The sequence below is a fragment of the Strongyloides ratti genome, assembly GCF_001040885.1.
Source record: "Strongyloides ratti genome assembly S_ratti_ED321, chromosome : 1".
NCBI classification, from domain to species: Eukaryota; Metazoa; Nematoda; class Chromadorea; order Rhabditida; family Strongyloididae; genus Strongyloides; species Strongyloides ratti.
This window is the reverse complement of record NC_037307.1, coordinates 3,377,860-3,399,422: the sequence shown is the minus strand read 5'-3', so window position 1 is coordinate 3,399,422 and position 21,563 is coordinate 3,377,860. Positions and strand designations below refer to the sequence as shown.

Genomic DNA, 21,563 nt, shown 5'->3' with positions numbered 1-21,563 from the left:
ACAAATTATTTTCTGGGTTCTAATAATACGCAATCCAAGTGGGCTACTTTCTTCTTCGCCTATCATTTCTTTTCTTTTTTCATTAACGTCTCTCTCTACCTTTTATGACATCTATTTATTATTTTAACCTTCTTAAATATATATTTATCTTTCTTCTTTTTATTTTATAGACAGCTAATAGATATTATTTTTATTCTATTAATTTCAAATTTTAAAAGAAAAATAGTTTTTTTTGACAATTGTCATGGAAAAGTCTAATTATACTCCTGAAAATTTGTCTTCTAGCTGGGAACGTGTATCAGATATGTCTTCTAGTAATGCGGTAAGTAAATTAGAATATAATAAATAATTTAGAGAAAAAAAAATAATGTAATAAAATAAAATTAACATATTAATAATTATTATTTAATGCCATAATTTACCAATATTTTTTTTTATTTTTTTTTTAGTCAACTGAAAATATTCATGCATCTGGTGATAGTACATTTTGGCGAGGACAAGATGATATTGTTATCACTGGTGTAAGTGGACGTTTTCCTAGATCAGATAATATGGCTGAATTTGAACAACATTTGTATGCTGGTGATGATTTAATTACTGAGGATGATCTCAGATGGACTCCTGGTTTATTTGGACTTCCAAATCGTCATGGAAAACTAAAAGATTTAAAAAAATTTGATGCCCAATATTTTGGAGTTACACCTAAACAAGCTAATTTTATGGATCCACAATCAAGATTATTATTGGAATGTGTTGGTGAAGCTATGCTTGATGCTGGATTAAATCCAAAAGATTTAAGGGGTACAAGAACTGGTGTTTTTGTTGGTTGCTCTGCTTCAGAAACAAGTGGTGCTTTAACACAAGATCCAGAAACTGTTACAGGTTATACATTAACAGGATGTGTCAGATCTATGTTTAGTAATCGTATCAGTTATACTTTTGATCTTCGTGGTCCATCATTTAGTGTTGATACAGCATGTTCTTCATCATTATGTGCACTTCAGTTAGCTTTGGATTCAATGAGACAAGGACAATGTGATTCAGCTATTGTAGCTGGTAGTCATATAACACTTACTCCTACTGCTGCACTTCAATTTTTAAGACTTGGAATGTTATCAGATGGTGGTGCATGTAGAACATTTGACGAATCCGGTGATGGATATTGTCGTACAGAAGGTGTTGCTGCAATTCTTTTACAACGTGTCCCAGTAGCTAAACGTATTTATGCAACTGTTGTACATGCAAAATCAAATACAGATGGTTTTAAAGATCAAGGTATTACTTTTCCATCTGGTGAAAGACAAGCAGCTTTACTTGAAGAAGTTTATAAAGAGGCTAATATTGATCCAAATAGTGTAACTTACGTTGAATGTCATGGTACAGGAACAAAAGTAGGAGATCCACAGGAAGTAAATGCAATTTGTGAAGTATTTTGTAGTAATCGCTCTTCTGATAACCCACTTCTTGTTGGTTCAATTAAATCTAATATGGGACATGCTGAACCAGCTTCAGGTGTGTGCTCATTAGCGAAGGTCATTCTTGCTATGGAAAGGGGTGCAATTCCACCTAACCTTCATTATAAAACACCAAATCCATATATACCAGGTCTGTCTGACGGTCGTCTAAAGGTTGTCTCTGAAGTTACACCATTTAAAGGTGGTTATGTTGGTATTAATTCATTTGGTTTTGGTGGATCAAATACTCATGTTTTATTAAAAGCTGCTGATCATAAAGTTAATGAAATTAAAGGTACATCAAATTTACCAAGATTACTTATATATCCTGGAAGAACACAAGAAGCAGTAAAAGAAATATTTAAAAATGTTGAAGAAAATAAAGATAATGTTTATTTACAAAGTTTATTATACAATCAAATAGATATGTCACCAAAAGTTGCTCCATATCGTGGTTATATGCTTTTTAATCGTAAAGGTACAGATGATATAATAACTGATATTCAAAAAATTGCACAAAGTGATCCTCGTCAAATTTGGTTTGTTTATTCCGGTATGGGATCACAATGGCCTGGTATGGCACAAGGATTAATGTCAATACCTCTTGTTGATGAATCATTACGTGCATCCTCAAAATGTTTAGAACGATTTGGTATTGATGTTTATGGAATGTTATGTAATTCTGATCCAGCACAATATCAAAATAATACATTAAATTGTATGCTTGCTATTTCATCAATTCAAATAGCTCTTACTGATTTAATATTATATCTTGGTGTTGTTCCCGATGGTTTAATTGGACATTCAACTGGTGAAATGGGTTGTGGATATTGTGATGGTTCATTATCAAGAGAACAAACTATGGAATTAGCTTATTATCGTGGTACAAGTATTATGGAAAGTAAATTACCAATTGTTGGTGGTATGGCTGCTATTGGTTTATCATGGGAAGAAGCTGAAAGAAGATGTCCAAAAGGTGTTGTTCCAGCTTGTCATAATGGTGCTGAATCTGTAACAATATCTGGTGATGCTGATAAAATTAAAGAAATGGTTGATGAATTAACTAAAGAAGGAGTATTTGCAAAGTATGTTGATACATCAGGAATTCCATTCCATTCTCCACAAATGCTTCAAGTTAAAGATGCTATGTTAAATGCTATGAAACAAGCTGTTACTGAACCAAAAGAAAGATCATCTAAATGGATTTCAACATCAATTCCTGAATCTGAATGGGATTCTGAATTAGCTAAAACATCATCTGCTGAATATCATGTAAACAATGCCTGTTCTCCAGTACTTTTTTATTCTGCTCTTCAAAAAATTCCAGTAAATGCTATTGTTATTGAAATTGCACCACATGCACTTCTTCAAGCTATTCTTAGAAGAAATTTACCAAAAACATGTACTAATATTGGTTTAGTAAGTAACAGAGCAGATAATGAATTAGAATTTACTTTACAAGCAATTGGAAAAATTTATCAAGCAGGTGGAGTAATTTTCCCTCAAAAACTTTATCCAAAAGTTACATATCCTGTACCAAAAGGTACACCAATGATTGGACCAATGTGGAAATGGGATCATTCACAAGATTGGTCAGTTGTTGATGGTAAAATGATGGCAACATGTGGTGGTGGACAAGTACCATCATCAGCATCATACAATATTGATCCATTTGCTAATGATTCAAAAGATGTTTATCTTCTTGATCATTGTATTGATGGTAGAGTATTATATCCATTTACAGGACATATGGTACTTGCATGGAAAACATTATGTAAAATTAAAGGAGTAGATTTTCAATCAACACCAGTTGTTTTAGAAAATGTTAATGTTTTTAAAGCAACAATATTAACTAAACCAATTAGATTAGATGTTGTTGTAACACCTGGTACAGGATATTTTGAAATTTTAGATGAAGATCAAGTATGTGCTAGTGGAAAAATTTATATTCCAGATGAATCACAACCACCATATTATGATGATTTCAAAGGTATTGAACCTGCACCAATTGGTGAAAGAATTGAACTTGATTCAGATGATTCTTATAAAGAACTTCTACTTCGTGGTTATGAATATAAAGAAGCTTTCCGTGGTATATATAAAGTATGTAATTCTGGAGAAAAAGGTAAATTATATTGGAATGGAAATTGGGTAACATTTTTGGATTCTTTACTTCAAACATCTTTACTTGTTGAAAAAGCTGATACATTACGCCTTCCAACTAGATTAAGATATCTTCGTATTGATCCTGTTAAACATTTAAATTCTGTTATTGATGAAAAAGGTCTTCAACTTATTGAACTTCGTAATGATGTTCCTACAAATGGTTGTATTGCTGGTGGTGTTGAATGTTGTGAATTAACTTCAAATACTGTCTCTAGAAGAATACAAATTTCTGGACAACTTTATATGGAAAAAATATTCTTTGTCAAAAATGCTGATGATCATGCCTTTTCTGATTTTCCAAAAGATGCTTCATGTTTAACATCATACAAAGAATCACTTAAAGCATTACTTTATCAAGGTCTTTGTGAATGGAAAAAATCAGGTGAACTTGAATCATTTGAAAATTCAGAAATACTTAATATTATTATTAATAAACTTAAAAATGTTTTACCTAAATCTGATAGTGAAATGACAAGTAAATATACTGAAGAAACACAATATTCATTATATCGTACATTAAGTGATATTTTTAATCAATCTTTAAAATCAACTTCTATGGATCAAAAATTAGAAGATACAATTATTAATAAAATGCAATCATCATATAAAACATTTGATAGTGATAAATTATGGGGTGCATCATTTAATCATGATCGTATTATAAAAGTTATTCATGATATTGTTATAGAAAATACTGCTGGACATAAAGCAAGATGTGGTATTTTTAATGCTACATCTACTGATATATTAAAATATCTTATCAAATCTATTGAGTCTCATCCATTATTAGAAGTTGAATGGAATGTTGTTGGAAATACTAATAATAGTTTAGATGAAAATACTTTAACTCAATTAGGTATTAAGAAACAAACAATTAACTTTGATTCACCAGATGCTAAATTAAATGATAGTAAACCATTTGACTATATAATATTAGATAAAGTATTAAATAAGCAAAATAATCCAATAACCTTTATTAAGAAATGTTGTGAATTTTTAAGAAGTGATGGATTTATTATTATTAATGAATATACAAAAGATTTTGAATTTGTTACTTCTATTGAAGTATTAAATGGTAGAAAATTATCATCTAAAGATGAGAATGGACGTATATTCGGTGCTTTCTATACACATGATATGTTATTAAATTTATTTAAAGAAACTGGTTTAACTGTTTCTTGTTATCAAACTGATCCAAGTATGTTAACAACAATGTATATAATACGTAAAGTACCAACTGAACCCAAAGATCCTGTTATTATTAATGTTGATGATGTTGAAAATTTTGAATGGATAGAAGATTTAAAAGTTAAAATTGAAGAACGTCTTACTGAACCTGATACAAAATCTATTTGGCTTGTCTCAGATAAAGTTCGTAATAATGGTGTTATTGGTATGGCATTATGCTTTAATGAAGAAAATTTAAAAAATAATAGATTTAGAACATTTTGTGATATTTCTGTTAAAGAATGTAATAGAACAGGACCACCAAAAATTTCACTTGATAATGAAGAAGGCAAACAAATTATGGATCTTGATTTACATGCAAATAATTATAGAGATGGAGTTTGGGGATGTATGAGACATATTGTTGTTAAAGATGAAGAACAACATGTTTATAAAGATTGTGAACATGCATTTATTAATACATTAGTTAGAGGTGATGTTGCTTCATTAAAATGGTTTGAATCACCAAATCAATTTTATGATTCATTCCCAAATAAATCACCAACACAAGATTTATGTTCAGTATATTATGCTGCAATAAATTTCCGTGATGTTATGTTAGCTTATGGTAGATTACCACCAGATGCTATTCCAGGAAACTTTGCTGATCGTGAATGTTTATTAGGAATGGAATTTGCTGGAAGATTAAGAAATGGTAAAAGACTTATGGGAATATTACCAGCTCAAGCATTAGCTACTACAGTTGTTGTTGATACAGAATATGCTTGGGAAGTTCCTGATAATTGGACATTAGCTGAAGCCGCAACTGTTCCTGTTGTTTATGCTACTGCATATTATGCACTTGTTATGCGTGGACAAATTAAAAAAACTGATCGTGTTCTTATTCATGGTGGTTCTGGTGGTGTTGGTCAAGCTGCTATTGCTATTGCTTTATCATATGGTTGTGAAGTTTTTACAACTGTTGGTACAGAAGAAAAGAAACAATTTTTAATGAAACGTTTCCCACAATTAAAAGATAAACATTTTGCTAATAGTAGAAAAGCTAACTTTGAAACATACATTAGACGTGTTACTCTTGGTAAAGGTGTTAATATTGTTCTTAATTCATTAGCACAAGAAATGCTTCAAGCATCTGTACGTTGTATTGCACAACATGGTAAATTCTTAGAAATTGGTAAAGTTGATTTATCACAAAATTCATCACTTGGTATGGCTGTTTTCTTAAAAAATGTAACATTCCATGGTATTTTACTTGATGCTGTTATGGATACATCTATTGGTTGTAAAGAAGATTGGCTTCAAGTATCAGAACTTCTTAAAAATGGAATTAAAAGTGGTGTTGTACAACCATTACCATATTCATCATTCTCTGCAGAGAAAGCTGAAGATGCCTTCCGTTTCATGTCAGCTGGTAAACATATTGGTAAAGTTTTAATGGAAATTAGACAAGAAGAAAAAGAAAAAATTTGTGTACCAAAACCAATAAAAGTTAAAGCTATATGTAGAAGTTTATGTAATCCAAAATATTCTTATCTTATAACAGGAGGATTAGGTGGTTTTGGATTGGAATTGTCACAATGGTTAATTAATCGTGGTGCTAGAAATATTATTTTAACATCAAGATCAGGAATAAGAACAGGATATCAAGCACGTCTTGTACATTTCTGGAGAAGAATGGGTGTTAATGTATTAATATCAACACTTAATATAGGAAATGAATCAGAAACATATACATTAATACAACAATGTCAAGAACTTGGTCCTATTGGTGGTATTTTCCATCTTGCTATGGTTTTACGTGATTGTCTATTTGAAAATCAAAATGTTAAAAATTTCCGTGATTCAGCAGAAGCTAAATATTTTGGTACAATGAATTTAGATAATATTTCAAGAAAATTAGTATCAAAAGATACATTACGTTGGTTTGTTGTATTTTCTTCTATTTCTGCTGGACGTGGTAATGCTGGACAGACAAATTATGGATGGTCAAATTCTACTATGGAACGTATGATTGAACAAAGAAGAGAAGATGGATATCCAGGAATAGCTATTCAATGGGGAGCTGTTGGTGATGTAGGTGTTATTCTTGAAAATATGGGAGATAATAATACTGTTGTTGGTGGTACATTACCACAACGTATGCCATCATGTTTAACAACATTAGATTTATTCTTATCATGGAATCATCCTATTGTATCATCATATATTAAAGCTGATAATATTAATAAGAAATCATCTGGTAGTGGCAATCTTTTACAAACAATAGCACATATTCTTGGTGTTAATGATATTACACAATTAAATCCAGACACTAATCTTGGTGATCTTGGTTTAGATTCATTAATGGGTGTTGAAATTAAACAAGCACTTGAACGTGACTATGATATTGTTTTATCAATGAAAGATATTCGTACATTAACATTAAATAAACTTCAACAAATGGCTGAAAGTGGAGGAACGAATGATTCAGAAAATTTCGGAACATCTGAAAAAGATTTAATGAAAGAGAATAAATTAGATGAGGAAAAAAATACTGTTGAAGCATTAGAAAAACAACTTAATCAATTATTCAAATTAAGAGTTGATGTTAATGATTTGGAACCACAAGAAATAATAATTAAATGTAATGAAGTAGAAGAAGGACCAAAAGTATTCTTCCTTCATTCAATTGAAGGAATTGCTACACCATTAATGAAAGTAATGAAAAATTGTATATTCCCAGCATATTGTTTCCAATCAACAAAAGATGTACCAAATGATTCAATTGAAAGTGTTGCTGATAAATATATAAATGAAATGAAAAAAATTCAACCAGAAGGTCCATGGAGATTAATTGGTTATTCTTATGGTGCATGTATAGCATTTGAAATGGCAACAAAACTTCAGCAAAAAGAAGGTGAAAATGCTGTTGAAAAATTAATTCTTTTAGATGGTTCACATTTATATATGCAAACATATAGAGATGTTTATCGTAAAGCATTTGGTGTTACTGGAGAAACATTAACAAATGATCCATTATTTGAAACTGAAATTTTAGTTGCATTAACTTTCCGTTTTGCTAATGTTGATTATAAGAAATATCGTATAGAATTATTACAACTTCCTAGTTTTAAAGCAAGAGTACAAAAAGTTGTTGATACAGTTATGACGACAGGACTTTTCAAGTCTCCAGATACTATACAATTTGCCTGTGAAGCTATGCGCTGTAAATTTTTAATGGCTGATAAATATAGACCAGTTAGAAAATTCAATGGTCAAATAACATTAATAAGAGCTGAACAGGGAGCTGCTCGTGAAGAAGATGTTGGTTCAGATTATGGCATCAGTCAAGTGTCTATGGATAGTCAAGTTTATGTTGTACCAGGAGATCATGATACATTTGTACAGGGCAAAAATTCATTAAAGACAGTTGAACTTATAAATACATTAGTTGAAAAATCATATCAAAAATAGTGAGTGAAATATTATTTATATAAAAAAACAAAGAAAAAATGAAAAGAAAACTTTTTTTTTAAATTTTAATATACTCAACTTTTTTTTTTTTTATATTTTGAGTGTTTTTAATAATTGACAAAAATGGAATATATTTACTAATTTTTTTTTGCTGACACCAAAAAAGATAGTAATTTAATACCATTTTTTTGTTATTTTTTATATATTATATTTACTAATATATAATTATTTTTAATAAAAATTTAATAGTTAAAATTTCTTCTAACTTTAATTTCTGCTTTGTAACTGGTAGCTGATATAACTGATTCCCTGGAACTGTTTGATGTCATACTTCCTTTACGTTCTCTATTTGAATCTGGTCCTAATCCATAATTATATGAATGATCAGGATCTTTTGGTGCTATTTCTTGAGACTCCTCTATAACTAATGGTGCTTTTCTTTTAGAATACATATTCATAAATTTTTCTTTATAAATTTCTTCAAGTTCACTATCTTTTGTTTGTGAATCTTCATCTGTTACAACAATACTTAATCTTGGTAATTTTAATTCTTTATTATCATTTATTTTATTTTTACTTGATATTATAACTTTTTTATTAGTTAAATTTTCTGGTGGTGTAAAAACACCACCATATGAAACATTATCATAATAAGAACGTTGTATACTTTCACCACCAGGTTCTTTTGGTGGTAATGGTTTAGGTATTCTTTTGATAACATTAGTAATATTTTTACATTCTCCTCCATCATTATCTTCTGATATGGTAATACTTTTTGTATCACCAACTTCAACATGGTGAATGATTTGTTTAGATAAATCAGGTGGTTCAAAATAACCGGATGCAGAACGTATAAATGGTTTTGGATGATTATGTTTTGTTTGAGAATCATTATCATTTAATGTATCATTTTGTTTTTTAACTGAATTAGACGAAGTGATAGAATTGGAACGAGATGGAGAAATATTTCCAGGAGGTGGTTTTTGTGCATTATATGAAAGTGAAGATTTATTAGATACTTTTGAAATATGTGAAGGATTTGGTGAACCAGCAATTGTTGATAATCTTCTATTATAATCATATTCTGAATCTGGTGATGTAGATAATCCTTCCTCTGATGTATCATTAATTGTCTTTTTTCTATTTTTTTTGTATTCTTTTTTATGTGATGATGGTAGAAGATTACTAGGTGATATGTTGTAATCTTTATTTTTTTTTTCTTCCATTAATTTTTCATATTTAATACTTTTTGATTGTTTATTTTTATTATCTTCAATAGGTATTTCGTTATTTTCTAGGATAAAATTATCTCCTACAATAGATGAATGAGTAATATTATTAATATTATTATTAGAAGCATTATGAGAGAGAAAATTTAAAATTATCTTGTTATTGGTATTATTTAGGGAGTGAAAAATATTAGAATGTGGTTTGATAGCAAAAAACTCTTTCTCACCTATTTCTGTAGTTAATTTACTGCATTCACCTGCCTCACCATCATATGCCCTATCATTAATAGATTTTTCTTTAATTTTCTTTTTATAACTTCCTTCTCTTGAAACAGTATTACTATAACACAAATCATGTAATGATAAATTTGGACTATCATCAGCATGTAATCGTGACATACTTCCATATAAACATCCAATAGTAATATCTCTTTCATAATTTGAAATATCTTTTTTTCTAGCTAATGCTTCTGCTCTTAAAGCTCTTTTAACAGATTCTGGTAAATTTAATGATGCAGAATCAAATAAATACTCATCTTCAGAAGAGTTATCCTCTAATAAATAAACATTAGCACCAAGTGTTTCATCAAAATAGATAGACTTTTCAACATTTGGACCAAGAAGAAATGGTTGTTTAGAGAAAACATTATCATTATTATATTCAGTAAATTCTTTTTGTAATTCTCTTGAAACTTCTAAAGAAGGATCAATATGTGTTGGTGGTAATTCATCATTATTTTTAATTATTGTTACAGCTGTTAATGTAGATGGAATATCTTCCTCTGAATCTACAGAATCATCAAAATGTTCACCAATTTTAAAATCAATTTGTTTATCAACATCTAATCTTCTTGAAATTTCATTTATAACAACTTGATCAGAAAATGTTACACTTTTTCTAGACATACTTGAAAGTTTACTATGATCACTGTTATCAGAAATTCTTCTATTATTTTTAAAATTATCACTTGTTGATGGAATAGTGTGAAGATATTCATTAATTTCAACATTCTGTATACCTTCTCCCCCTTCAGATTCTAAATTGCCATTTTTTTCATCATTTTTAATTTTTAATTTATTTTTATTTTTATGTTTATCATTTTTATCTGACAAAGTAGTTGGTTGAAAATCATTTTTAATAGATTCATAAATATTTTCAATTTCATAATTTTGTTTATCATTTTTTGTTTTATCCTCTTTTTTATGTTTAATAGGACATTTTTGTTGATTTGGCAATTTTTCCCATTCTTTTTCTTTTATTCCAGTCTTTCCTTCACTATCTCTATACCAGGCAGGTGATAATAAGATTGATGACGACATCTCATCACTGATTTTTCTTCCTACTATTTTATTATTTTTTACTTCATCACACTTTATTATTAATTCATCAGGTTGTTGTGACATTTCTATATCATTTCCTTTTTCATTATTTTTTTTATTATCATTACTACCCGAAGTATTATCTTTTGATGATCCTTCATTTAATTGTGGGTGGTTAATTCTATTGGCAAGTGCCTGTTTTAACAATATATTATTAGAAGATTTTGTACTTTGTTTATTTGATGATCCATATAATCCTTTAATATTACTTGTAATACTTTTTGTAGCTATTTCTGGAGTATATGAAAATGATGATTGAACTATAATGATTAATAGAATAATACGAAACATTTGTTATATATATATTTTTAAAAAAAAAAGTATTATAAATTAAATATTAAAAATGTTTTAAAGATAGAAAAAAAAAATATATAATAAAAAAATATTAACAAACCTGGTGTACGATTTCCTCCAAAATGTGGTGCTTTAAGTGATTTATGTTCTGAGGATGGATATTTATTTGTAACATCTCCACCAGTTATATTTGCCCGAAAACTAAAATTTTAATATAAGGAAAAGTAAAGATTAATATTTTTAATAATATATATAAACCCCTACCAATCAATTTCATCTTTTGCTAAAAATTGTTCTCTGTTCTTTTTAGAGCAAGTATTTTTACAAAAAAACAATTGCTCAACACACTGCATATAGGAGAAAAATGATGTTTAAACATATAATATAATTATAAAGAAATAAATAACTAAAATAATAATACATCAATTAATTATACAACCTCAATCAAAAATAGAAAATAAGCATAAAGACAATATTTATAGGAAAAGTTTTAATAGTATAATATATTACTAGTAATAAAATATATAAATAATTAAAATACAAAAAGAAGTATTAAAAATGTTACAACTTTAACACTACAATTTTACCTATCATCTTAACATTTTGATTATCTTGTGATAAAGTCATTTATCCTACCGCTTTATATTCTTAAATTTTCCTATACTAAGAAATTATTATTGCTTATATTAATATACTTTTTAATCATTTTACCTATAGGTCAAATAAATATATATGTTCAAATAATGAAGTAAAATTTTGTGATATCACATTACAGTTTTCATATCTTATTTATAATATTCTTTAGTATTAATTATTATAAAAATGTAAAGTTAATTATATATAGATAAATAAATAAAATGCCAAAATCAAATTTATTAATATACTATTACATTAAAATTTAATAAAATTATCACAACTATAAAATTACTAATTAATAAATGTAGAAAGCTTTTTTTTTTAAATTTTTTTAAAAAAAAAATCATATGACAATATAATAAATAAGATAAAGATTAAAAAAAAAAATTTAGAAAAAAAAATTGGTAATATTAAAATTATATATAAGATGAATAAGCATATTTATATAATGAGTCTCACATTACATTATAGCATTTCTTATATGTGGTAAAATAAAATTATTAAACTTCAAAATAAAAATTTTAATAATAAAGAATTAACTTTTTGTAAAGAAGATATCATTTTACCTTTCATTATAATCATCCTGTGAATCAGTAAAATAAATATAATATGGTGTATCTAGAAAGGTAACTTTTTTTTGATTTTTCTTATGTAGACAGGGACTATTCTTGATAAATGAAAACATTTAAATATTAAATTTTATTTCTTAAAATAATAATAAAAATAATTTTAGATGTCTTTAAAAATACTATATATAATAAAGTAAAAATTTAAAAAAGATTATTGTTCAAGCTAAAGATTGATAAGGAAAATGATAGTTGAGAAAATTTTTAAAAGGATGTTTTTGAATAGAATATATACTATAGTTAACTATCTTTCTTTATTTATTCAAATTTTTCTTAACTTTATTTTACTTTAATAAGATATAACTTCTTTTTATATATACTCAAAATTCTTAACAAATTTCAAAATGAGATTTTTAAATATTTTTAAAAATATTTTTAAACAAAAATAATACTTTATAAACAAATGTATAAATTTTTTTTGTTTTTTTTACTTTTTTTTGTAACAGTAACAAAAAAAAAATTAATACTACACACAACAAAATGGGTTTTAAAAGCAAAAAAGTGTTTATTAAATAGAAGCAGAAAAAAAAAGATATAATGATATAAAAATAATTAGTGTATTCTTTATAATTTTTTTTTTATAATTATTATTTTTCCATAATAGTATAAGGATAATATATTTTAAATTTATCTTTTTTTTTTCATTCAAATTTACCCTTGATAGGTTGATTGTTTTAATCCATTTCCTTGAGATGTACTTACTCCACCATGTCCTGTTGTTCCAGGCATATTTTGAACCCAATCAGGATACTTATACATACAACATGATCGAATTTTTTTTGTAACTGGAGGTGGTTCACTAATAAAAATTTTTAATATAAAATATTTTAAATATATTTTTAACATAAAAGCATTAAAATAAAAAAAAAATTTATATATTTTTTTTACTATATTTTATTGCAAATACATGTATTATAAGATTAAAATTTAAAAAAAAAATATTTTTTTTTAATAAAAGAATAGTTATTTAAAAAAAAATCAAATATTTATATTAATCTTTCATTAATATTCCTATATTGAGATTATTAATAAAAATAATAAAGAAAAATATTTTAGAATGTGCAGAAATATTTTTTTTAAGCTGACTCCTCTAACAGATGTCTTTTGGTTGATGTTGTTGATGATTGTGTTCTAAAATAAGCAAAAAAAAAAAAATTTTAAAAATGCAAGCAAAAATTATATTTTAAAAACAAATAAAATATTAAAAAGTTATAAAAATAACTTACGGTTTTGGTGTTGGTTTTGTTAAAAAACTACTTAATAAGTCAATAGGAAATGGAAAAATAATAGTTGAATTTTTCTCTGCACTAATACTATTTAATGTTTGTAAATATCTTAATTGTAATGCACTAGGACTTTCAGCTATTACCTCAGCAGCTTCTTTTAATGCTCTTGATGCTTTTTTTTCTCCCTCTGCAACAATAACTTTGGCTCTAGCTTCTCTGGCTGCCTCGGCTTCAGCTGCCATTGCTCTTTGTAATTGAACTGGGAGACGGACATCTTTAACTTCGACACGCTCAACTTTAACACCCCATGGTTCTGTTGCTTCATCTAATGTTGATTGCATTTGTAAAGATATTGCCTCACGATCAGATAACATTTCAGCTAAAGTTTTTGTACCTAAAATGTTTCTTAATGTAGTTTGAGCAAGAAGTTTTGTTGACCTGGAACAATCTTCAACATTTGTAACACTTATAGTTGCATTTGATATTCTATAAAAAAAAAAATGAATTATTATATTTAATAATATTTTATTTTTCTAACCTAAAATATACAACAGCATCAACAGCAACAGTTACAGAATCTTTTGATAAAATTTCTTGTGGTGGTACTTCAAATGATAGTACACGAAGATCAACTTTACGATATGTATCAATACATGGAACAATAAAAAATATTCCTGGACCTTTAGCACCTCCAGGCATTAATCTACCAAGTCTGAAGATTACAGCTCTTTCATACTCTTGAACAACTTTTATACACATACAAGCAGATATTGGCAAGGTAAAAAATATAAGAATATAAGAAAGTATTGTTAGAATCCAACCACATATTCCAAATTCATTTTGAATATTAGCTAAAAAAAATTATATATGATATTTTAATAAAATATATTTTAATAAAAAAAAAGAAAAAAAAGTTTTGTTTTGTTTTTTTTTTTTATATTTTTGTAATTTTTAAAAGTTTGTCAAAAAAAAAAGTTAAGCATAATGTGAAGGCTCACCTTCATTGTCACCTTCATCCCTTTGTATATTATATTCTTTTTTGTTATCACTATTTATTAAATCACCATTCTCTATATGTTTATCTCTATCAAAATTTATTACATCATTAGGTAATATTTTAACCTTACTATCCTCAACACTTCCCCTAATACTTTTTTTATCACTTCCATCACCACCATCCCAACTAGATAATATACTAGTAACATCATGCCCAGGAATATTTTTTAATACCTTATCATCTTCATGTATATTTTGTAAAGTTTCTAGTGCAGCAGCTTCTAAATCATTTGAGGAATCAGATAATGTACCATCATCATGATCATGTCCTGTATATGTAACAGAATTTGACATTTCACTAATAGGTCTATTATATAATTGATTTCTACCTAGTTGTTTTAATGAACTTTTTGAACTAGACTTAGATAACATTCCTAAAAAAAAAAAAATAATTTATTAAAAGTATTTTATTATTATAATAGATAAAAAAAAATATAAATATTTTAAACTTACCATTCGTTGATGGTGGAATTGAAGTGATAATAGCATTGGAAGAATTTATTGATACAATAGAATTTCTCACGTTACTATTGATAGATGTCATTTAGTATATATTATTTTAATGGAAAATTTTTAAACTTTAAAAAAGATATGTGATGATGTAAATTGATGAATATTTAATTTTTTTTCCTTTAAAACAACTTGTCTTTTTTAAGTTTAAGAAACAATAAAAGTATAATAATTCATCAGCCTTTATAGAGATGATGGAGGAAGATAATATTAAAATATAGTTTAAAAAAGATATAACTTATTTTTAAAATTGATAGGGCAACTAAATTCTTTACTCAACTTTTGTGTTAAAAAAGAATATTACTATTAGTTATTGTATATATTATCTTTGTTATTTTCAGTTCAAAAATAAAAATAAAAATGTTATCCTTTTCTATATATATATATATATTATGCATTCATGAAATGGTAATTATAAAGTTTCTAAACCACTATATATCTTGAAGAAGGAATAAAAAAAAAAAGACAGTATCATTTACTTGTTCTTGAATATTTTCTTTTATATTTATATTACATACTCAATATAGTTGTGAAGTATCATTCTCATTTATTATGAATCTTTATATTGTTTTATTCATTAAAAAATAGAGATAAATAAAGAGAACCATCTTATTTTATAGTTTAATAAATGATTTTAGATTAATGAAAATCAAATATTAATGAAAAAATAATTTATATTTTTCATTATATAAAAATAAAGAAATTTTTTTCATTATTTTTGCAATATTAGACAAAGGGATGTTTAGTAAATATGAAGGATACTTTTTATAAAAATAATTTTCTAATTTTGTTATTTTTAGAATTTTATTATATATATATATATATATATATATATAATTTTTTTATTAATATTATATAATATTTTTAATTTTAATTTTTAATTTTTAATTTTTAATTTTTTTTTTTAATAAACGCACCACCAAGAAGGTCAATACGATTGCTTGCAATACTTTTTTTATCACTGAAATTTTTTTTAGGTATTCTATAGACAGCAGGACTTAATTTTCTTAACTGATACTTTAACTCATTATCACCTTTATTATTATTAGTATAACTTTCAATTTCAGCTAGGCAAGCTTTCATACTCCTTTTTCTACTCATAAAAGAGGAATCAAGACGAGAAGATTTTCTTCTCTCAATAACCGTAAAATTTGAACATACTCCAGAATTGGAACTTTCAGATTTAGGAACATCAATACTAGGTAAACCATTAAAATACTGATTAGTAGAGGATGAATTTGAGATACAAGATGAGGTAGAATATTTAGGTAGAGATGGTGATATTAATTTATATTGTTTTCCCTCTGAATCACTCTTCAAATTCATAGAGATAGGTGGGAAACTCATTAAAATAAGAATAATAATTTGATATTCTTTTTTTTTGTTGATCTATTTAATAGAAAAATAATAATATAATATAAATTTACAAGTTAGAAAAAGGATAATATAATTTAAAAAGGATATAATGATTGTTATTTGTAAAATTAAAACTAATAAAGTATTCAATGATAGTTAATTATTTTACAAATTATATACAAAGTAATTGAAGATAGTATAATTTTAAAGAACTATAGATTTAAAGAAGGCAAAAAAAAAAAAGATTATATCCCATTTAAAAATAGAGTATAAAGATAGGTTATACTTGTAAAATACAGATATTTAAACTTTTTTTTTATTTTAATCATAATAAAGAAATAGCTTTTTAAATGAATAAAATTACATTTAATGGTAAATGATTATTATTCTTAAAAAGTTTAAAGAGAATATAAGTTTAAAAATGAAATTTTAAAAATGAAGTTTGATTCTTGTATAAAAATTATAATTTTTTACATAATAAATTTATGAATATTTAATGATATAATTATTAAAAGGAGAGAGTGGTATAAATTATTATTAGTAATATTTACAATTTTAGATATAAAAATATATATATATATATATTTATATATTGAAATATTATTATTAGTATATTAGTATATTAAAAAAGAAATACTTGGAGGAATGACTAATCGTAATTCGAGAAAATAAAGAATTATATTTCTAAAAAATTGAGCATGTCAAGTTAAACGTATAAATTTAAAAATTTTAATCTTTTATATTAGAATATATTAAAAGTTGTTAAAAGGTATAAAATAGTTATTGAAAAAGGTATTAGGTAATGTGCTTTTAAGAGAAATTTGAAATAAATGATAAATTGTATTGTTAAAAAGTAAATGGTCTCCTGATTATGAAGAAAAAATATTATATATGGAGATAAAATTAAAGGGTGGAGGTTAAAGAATCTATAATGCCTTGGAAAAATAATAATAAAAGATATTTAAAATAAAAAATTAGAGAGTGAATATATATATATATATAGAAATAAAAAGAAATATATATGGTAAATATCTATTGTTATTTGTAATCATCTATTTAGAAGTTTAAAAATTTTTTTTTTTAACATTAATAAGTTTATGCCTCATTACCAATTATATTTATTTTTTCTTATTAAGGAACAAAATATATTTAATAAGAATAAATACTAAAAAAACAATTAAATTAATTAATAGAAGTAATGAAATTAAAAAGAAACTTATTTTTTTTCCTTTTGAATTAAATATTCTATCTAATTTAAAAGATATATGTAATTTATTAATGGAAATGACTAATAAATGACAATTTATACTAAAAAATATTTTTTTTTTAGTTTAAATATCTTTTCTACGTAATTTACACTTTTAAGGTATTTAATATAGAAAAAAATAAAGAAGTGTAAATAGATGAAATTTCATATGGTGTTTAGGAAAAAAAAAACCCATTTATATGTATAAATCTCAAAAAAAAAACTGTTTTATTCTAAATAAATTAAATAACATAAAAAAATTTGAAAAAAACATTTAAAGTAATTAGAGGGAAAGGCACCAAAAAAAACATAATAAAAAACAAAATTTTAGAATGTTTATTAATAATAATAGAAACAAGGGTGTGATGTTAATTAAAAAAGATTTAATTTACCAAAAAAAAAAGAAAGAGCTTTAAAAATTAATATAAAAAAATAGTTTTATAATTAACTTACCATTTTAAATATTTTATGATGTTATAAGAAAAAAAAAACTACATTTATTTATTAGTACTAATATTTATTAATAAAAAAAAAAAAGTAGTAAATTACATGTAAAGAGTCAATACACAAACTAATATATTCATTACATATATTTTAATATCTTATCTCAAATATTTTGAAAAACATAATTGTTAATGTTAAAAATTTAAATTGTTATAATAAATATTAAGGTTCATTAGTTTTTGTTATATAGGTAGGATGAAATGATAGTATAACTTTCATAAATAAAACTATGTAAATAAAAATAAATATTTTAATATATGTTTGTAAGAATAATTTTCAATTTTCCATAGAATAATTAAAATTTAATGAGATAATTGAGTTAAAGTATCAGGTAATTAAATATATATTTATGTTTGTCTCTCTATTTTAAAAAAAAAAATAAAATAATTTTTTACTTACCATTATCAGCACCAATTATTTTGTAAACATTATATCTATCTGAAGGTTTAGGATAATGACGGAAGTTTTCAACTCTAATGCTTGGATTGACAATTGGCATTCTCGAAATATTATTAGGATTATTTAATATTTATAGTAACTATTTTTATATATATATGGGAACACTTTTTTGCATTATCTAGAAATGTCCTGATCAATATAAAATAATATGAAATAATAAAATAGACTAGAAAATTTTTATTCTAACCAAAACTACTTGTCCTTTAATCATCATTCCCATCTTTATCTAATTTTATTAGAAAGATTTTGAACAATAAGAAAAAAAAAAAGGAAAAATATATATATATATTTGAAAACTTAATCGTATAAGATGTATTATTATATCTTACTTAATGGACAATTTTTGTCACCTCTATAATGATAAATAAAGAGAAAATATTACTTCCATTCTTTTTAAATTACGTTATTTAATTTACGGAAATAAAAGCATCATAGAAACTTCATAAAAAGTAACAATACATTTTAAATTTTTTATAATAATCTTATTTATTGTAACTAAGAAAATATATAAGTTGATTTTAAAATTTATCTATAAATTCAAATTACACATATTGAAAATATTAAGACATTCTGAACATTTATTTAAAAAAATGATTTATAGTAGGTTTTTATTTTTAAAAATTATTTAATTTTACTAAAACTAATAAATCATAAAATATTGTACTTTATGGTAAAGAATGAAACAATAATATTTTAAACACTAAAATACATCTTTTATAATACTACTTAGGAGTATGCTTCAACTTGTTTATTTATAAAAAGATTATCTTAATAATCTAAATAAAAATGATAAAGGAAAAGAAACAATATTCTTTGTATAAAAATTAAAATAATAGTTAAAAAGATAAAAAATAATAAAATATTTGCCTTATCAAATAAATCTTTATAACTTTTTTTTTAAAAAAAAATATATATATATACTTAATGGAATAAAAAATATATTATTAAAAAGAATATCTAATTTTTTTTTTATCTAATAATAATAATCAAAAATAGTAATAATAATAATAATAATAATTTGTTGATAAAACATTTATCAAAAAAAAAAAGTAAAAAAAAAGTAAGAATTTATTTTAATGTAAAAAATTTTGCTACAATCTATAATAACTTTCATTATTGTTATCTAATTTAAATGGGAAAAAAAATTTTATTTAGAAGTTTAGTATTTATTACTTGTAAAAAAAATTTATTTACGTTAATAACACTTGTAAGAATTCTATTTAAAAATTCAAGGAAATGGCAGAATGTGAAGATATGGAGAACTAAAGTTGAATGTTAGATATATATTCTTGCAAGTAGAAGTAAATGGTTAAAAATTTTATTTATTATTATAATAAATGAAGGAATGCCGAAAAAAGATTTTTTTTTAACCAATTCCAGATCTTAATAGATTATTCTTCTATTAACACATTATAATGTATAGAAACATTAATATTTTATTGTTCTTAAAGTAATAAAGAAAGTTTTTTCCATTATATATATATTATAAAGTAATTAATTTAAAGTATATTATTTACTCATAAAAGAAAAATTTAATAACGTAAATAAAAATTTTTTTTAATAATTACAGCTGATAAGGAATAATATTTTTAATAAAATAGAGAGTTAGAGTATATTTTTATATAATCAAATTTTATACTTAATGAAGCAAAAGAAGTTATATTTTAAATGATTTACCTTTTACCATTGTAAATGAAGATTTCCTTTTTCTATGGCCCGGCATATTAGACATATTTAATCTAGTGATCTTTTCTAGACCTTCCATAGTTGATTTTAACTCTGTGGACAGCATCTTGAAAAAAAAATTTTTTTATGATATATATAATATTTATTATGTATATATTTATATATATATATTTATAAATGTTATTACATAAAATTAAATTTAGATTAAATAAAAAAATTTTTTTAATATCATTTCATTGATAATATATATCTAAAAATATTATCAAATAAAAAAAAACGATGATCAGAAAAAAAAAAGATATTATATATAAATATAGTTAAGAATTAAAAAAAAAAAGATATTTACATATCATATATAAAAATTAGATAATGTCAAATGTATAATTTTTAAGTACATACAATTTTATATCTTTATTAAAGCTGACATCTATATTTCAAAAACTTTTGCCATTTTCTATATTTTATCTCCAAAAATCTCATGTGATAAGGGTTAGTAATTTAACTTTTTTTATTGGAAAAACAAAAGTAAGTGACATGACACATAAAATTTAAAAATAAGGAGATAATTCATGAAAGTTTGACAGTACCAAAATAAAGAAGTAAGTGTTAGATGTTCAAGCTTTTTAATAATGAAACAAAGATATTCCTAAGAGAGTATCTCGATAATATTACTTGACTAACAACATAATGTCTGGAATGTTATGTGATTAATATTATCAAATAAATTAGTTTATCTTAAGAAATATAATTTTAACTTAATTATCTCAAAGGAAGTTTAATTAGGATATAAATGGTAAAGTTAAATTTAGGTAAATTGTACAACTCTATTGAGTATTCCTATTAATTTGTCTCTCATTATCAATTGTACTTACAACCATTATAAGTGACTCAATTTATAAATAACTAAAAAGACTCATTTAATTTTAAAATACCCAGACATAATAGTATGATTAAATATTTTTTTTTTAATCTAATGTTATAAAAAATATATATATAAATGAACATTATTATTGTATTGACAAAAAAAAAGTATCAAAATAGTTGTATCCTCAATAATTATTGTAGCATTATTATAAAAATAGTAAAAAAAAAAA

At 24.3% G+C, this 21,563-nt stretch overlaps 4 protein-coding genes across 4 annotated transcripts; 1 reads left to right on the top strand and 3 right to left on the bottom strand.

Annotated features, from left to right (window-relative positions):
* Positions 1-244: 244 nt before the first annotated feature.
* Positions 245-8,261, top strand: SRAE_1000110000 (Thioesterase domain and Acyl transferase domain and Acyl carrier protein-like domain and GroES (chaperonin 10)-like domain and Alcohol dehydrogenase, C-terminal domain and Polyketide synthase, KR domain and Beta-ketoacyl synthase, N-terminal domain and Beta-ketoacyl synthase, C-terminal domain and Acyl transferase domain and Acyl transferase/acyl hydrolase/lysophospholipase domain and Malonyl-CoA ACP transacylase, ACP-binding domain and Thiolase-like, subgroup domain and Thiolase-like domain and NAD(P)-binding domain and Polyketide synthase, acyl transferase domain and Polyketide synthase, phosphopantetheine-binding domain and Polyketide synthase, beta-ketoacyl synthase domain and Polyketide synthase/Fatty acid synthase, KR domain and Polyketide synthase, enoylreductase domain and Fatty acid synthase, domain 2-containing protein; the record flags this gene model as incomplete). The annotated part of the gene is made up of 2 exons (XM_024648013.1): positions 245-322; positions 450-8,261. 2 exons carry the CDS (start codon positions 245-247, stop codon positions 8,259-8,261), a joined length of 7,890 nt encoding a protein of 2,629 aa, XP_024502034.1.
* Positions 8,262-8,503: 242 nt separating this feature from the next.
* SRAE_1000109900 (Hypothetical protein) lies at positions 8,504-11,517 on the bottom strand (the record flags this gene model as incomplete). The annotated part of the gene is made up of 4 exons (XM_024648012.1): positions 8,504-9,573; positions 9,718-11,130; positions 11,265-11,365; positions 11,429-11,517. The coding sequence occupies 4 exons, from the start codon at positions 11,515-11,517 to the stop codon at positions 8,504-8,506; spliced, it is 2,673 nt and encodes an 890-aa protein (XP_024502033.1).
* A 1,995-nt stretch (positions 11,518-13,512) lies between these two features.
* SRAE_1000109800 (Band 7 protein family and Stomatin family-containing protein) lies at positions 13,513-15,252 on the bottom strand (the record flags this gene model as incomplete). The annotated part of the gene is made up of 5 exons (XM_024648011.1): positions 13,513-13,557; positions 13,653-14,138; positions 14,191-14,503; positions 14,651-15,082; positions 15,162-15,252. Coding segments are annotated over 5 exons (1,367 nt in total), but the record flags the coding sequence as incomplete, so codon positions are not given.
* Positions 15,253-16,109: 857 nt separating this feature from the next.
* On the bottom strand, positions 16,110-16,565 carry SRAE_1000109700 (Hypothetical protein; the record flags this gene model as incomplete). The annotated part of the gene is made up of 1 exon (XM_024648010.1): positions 16,110-16,565. The coding sequence occupies one exon, from the start codon at positions 16,563-16,565 to the stop codon at positions 16,110-16,112; it is 456 nt and encodes a 151-aa protein (XP_024502031.1).
* Positions 16,566-21,563: the final 4,998 nt, after the last annotated feature.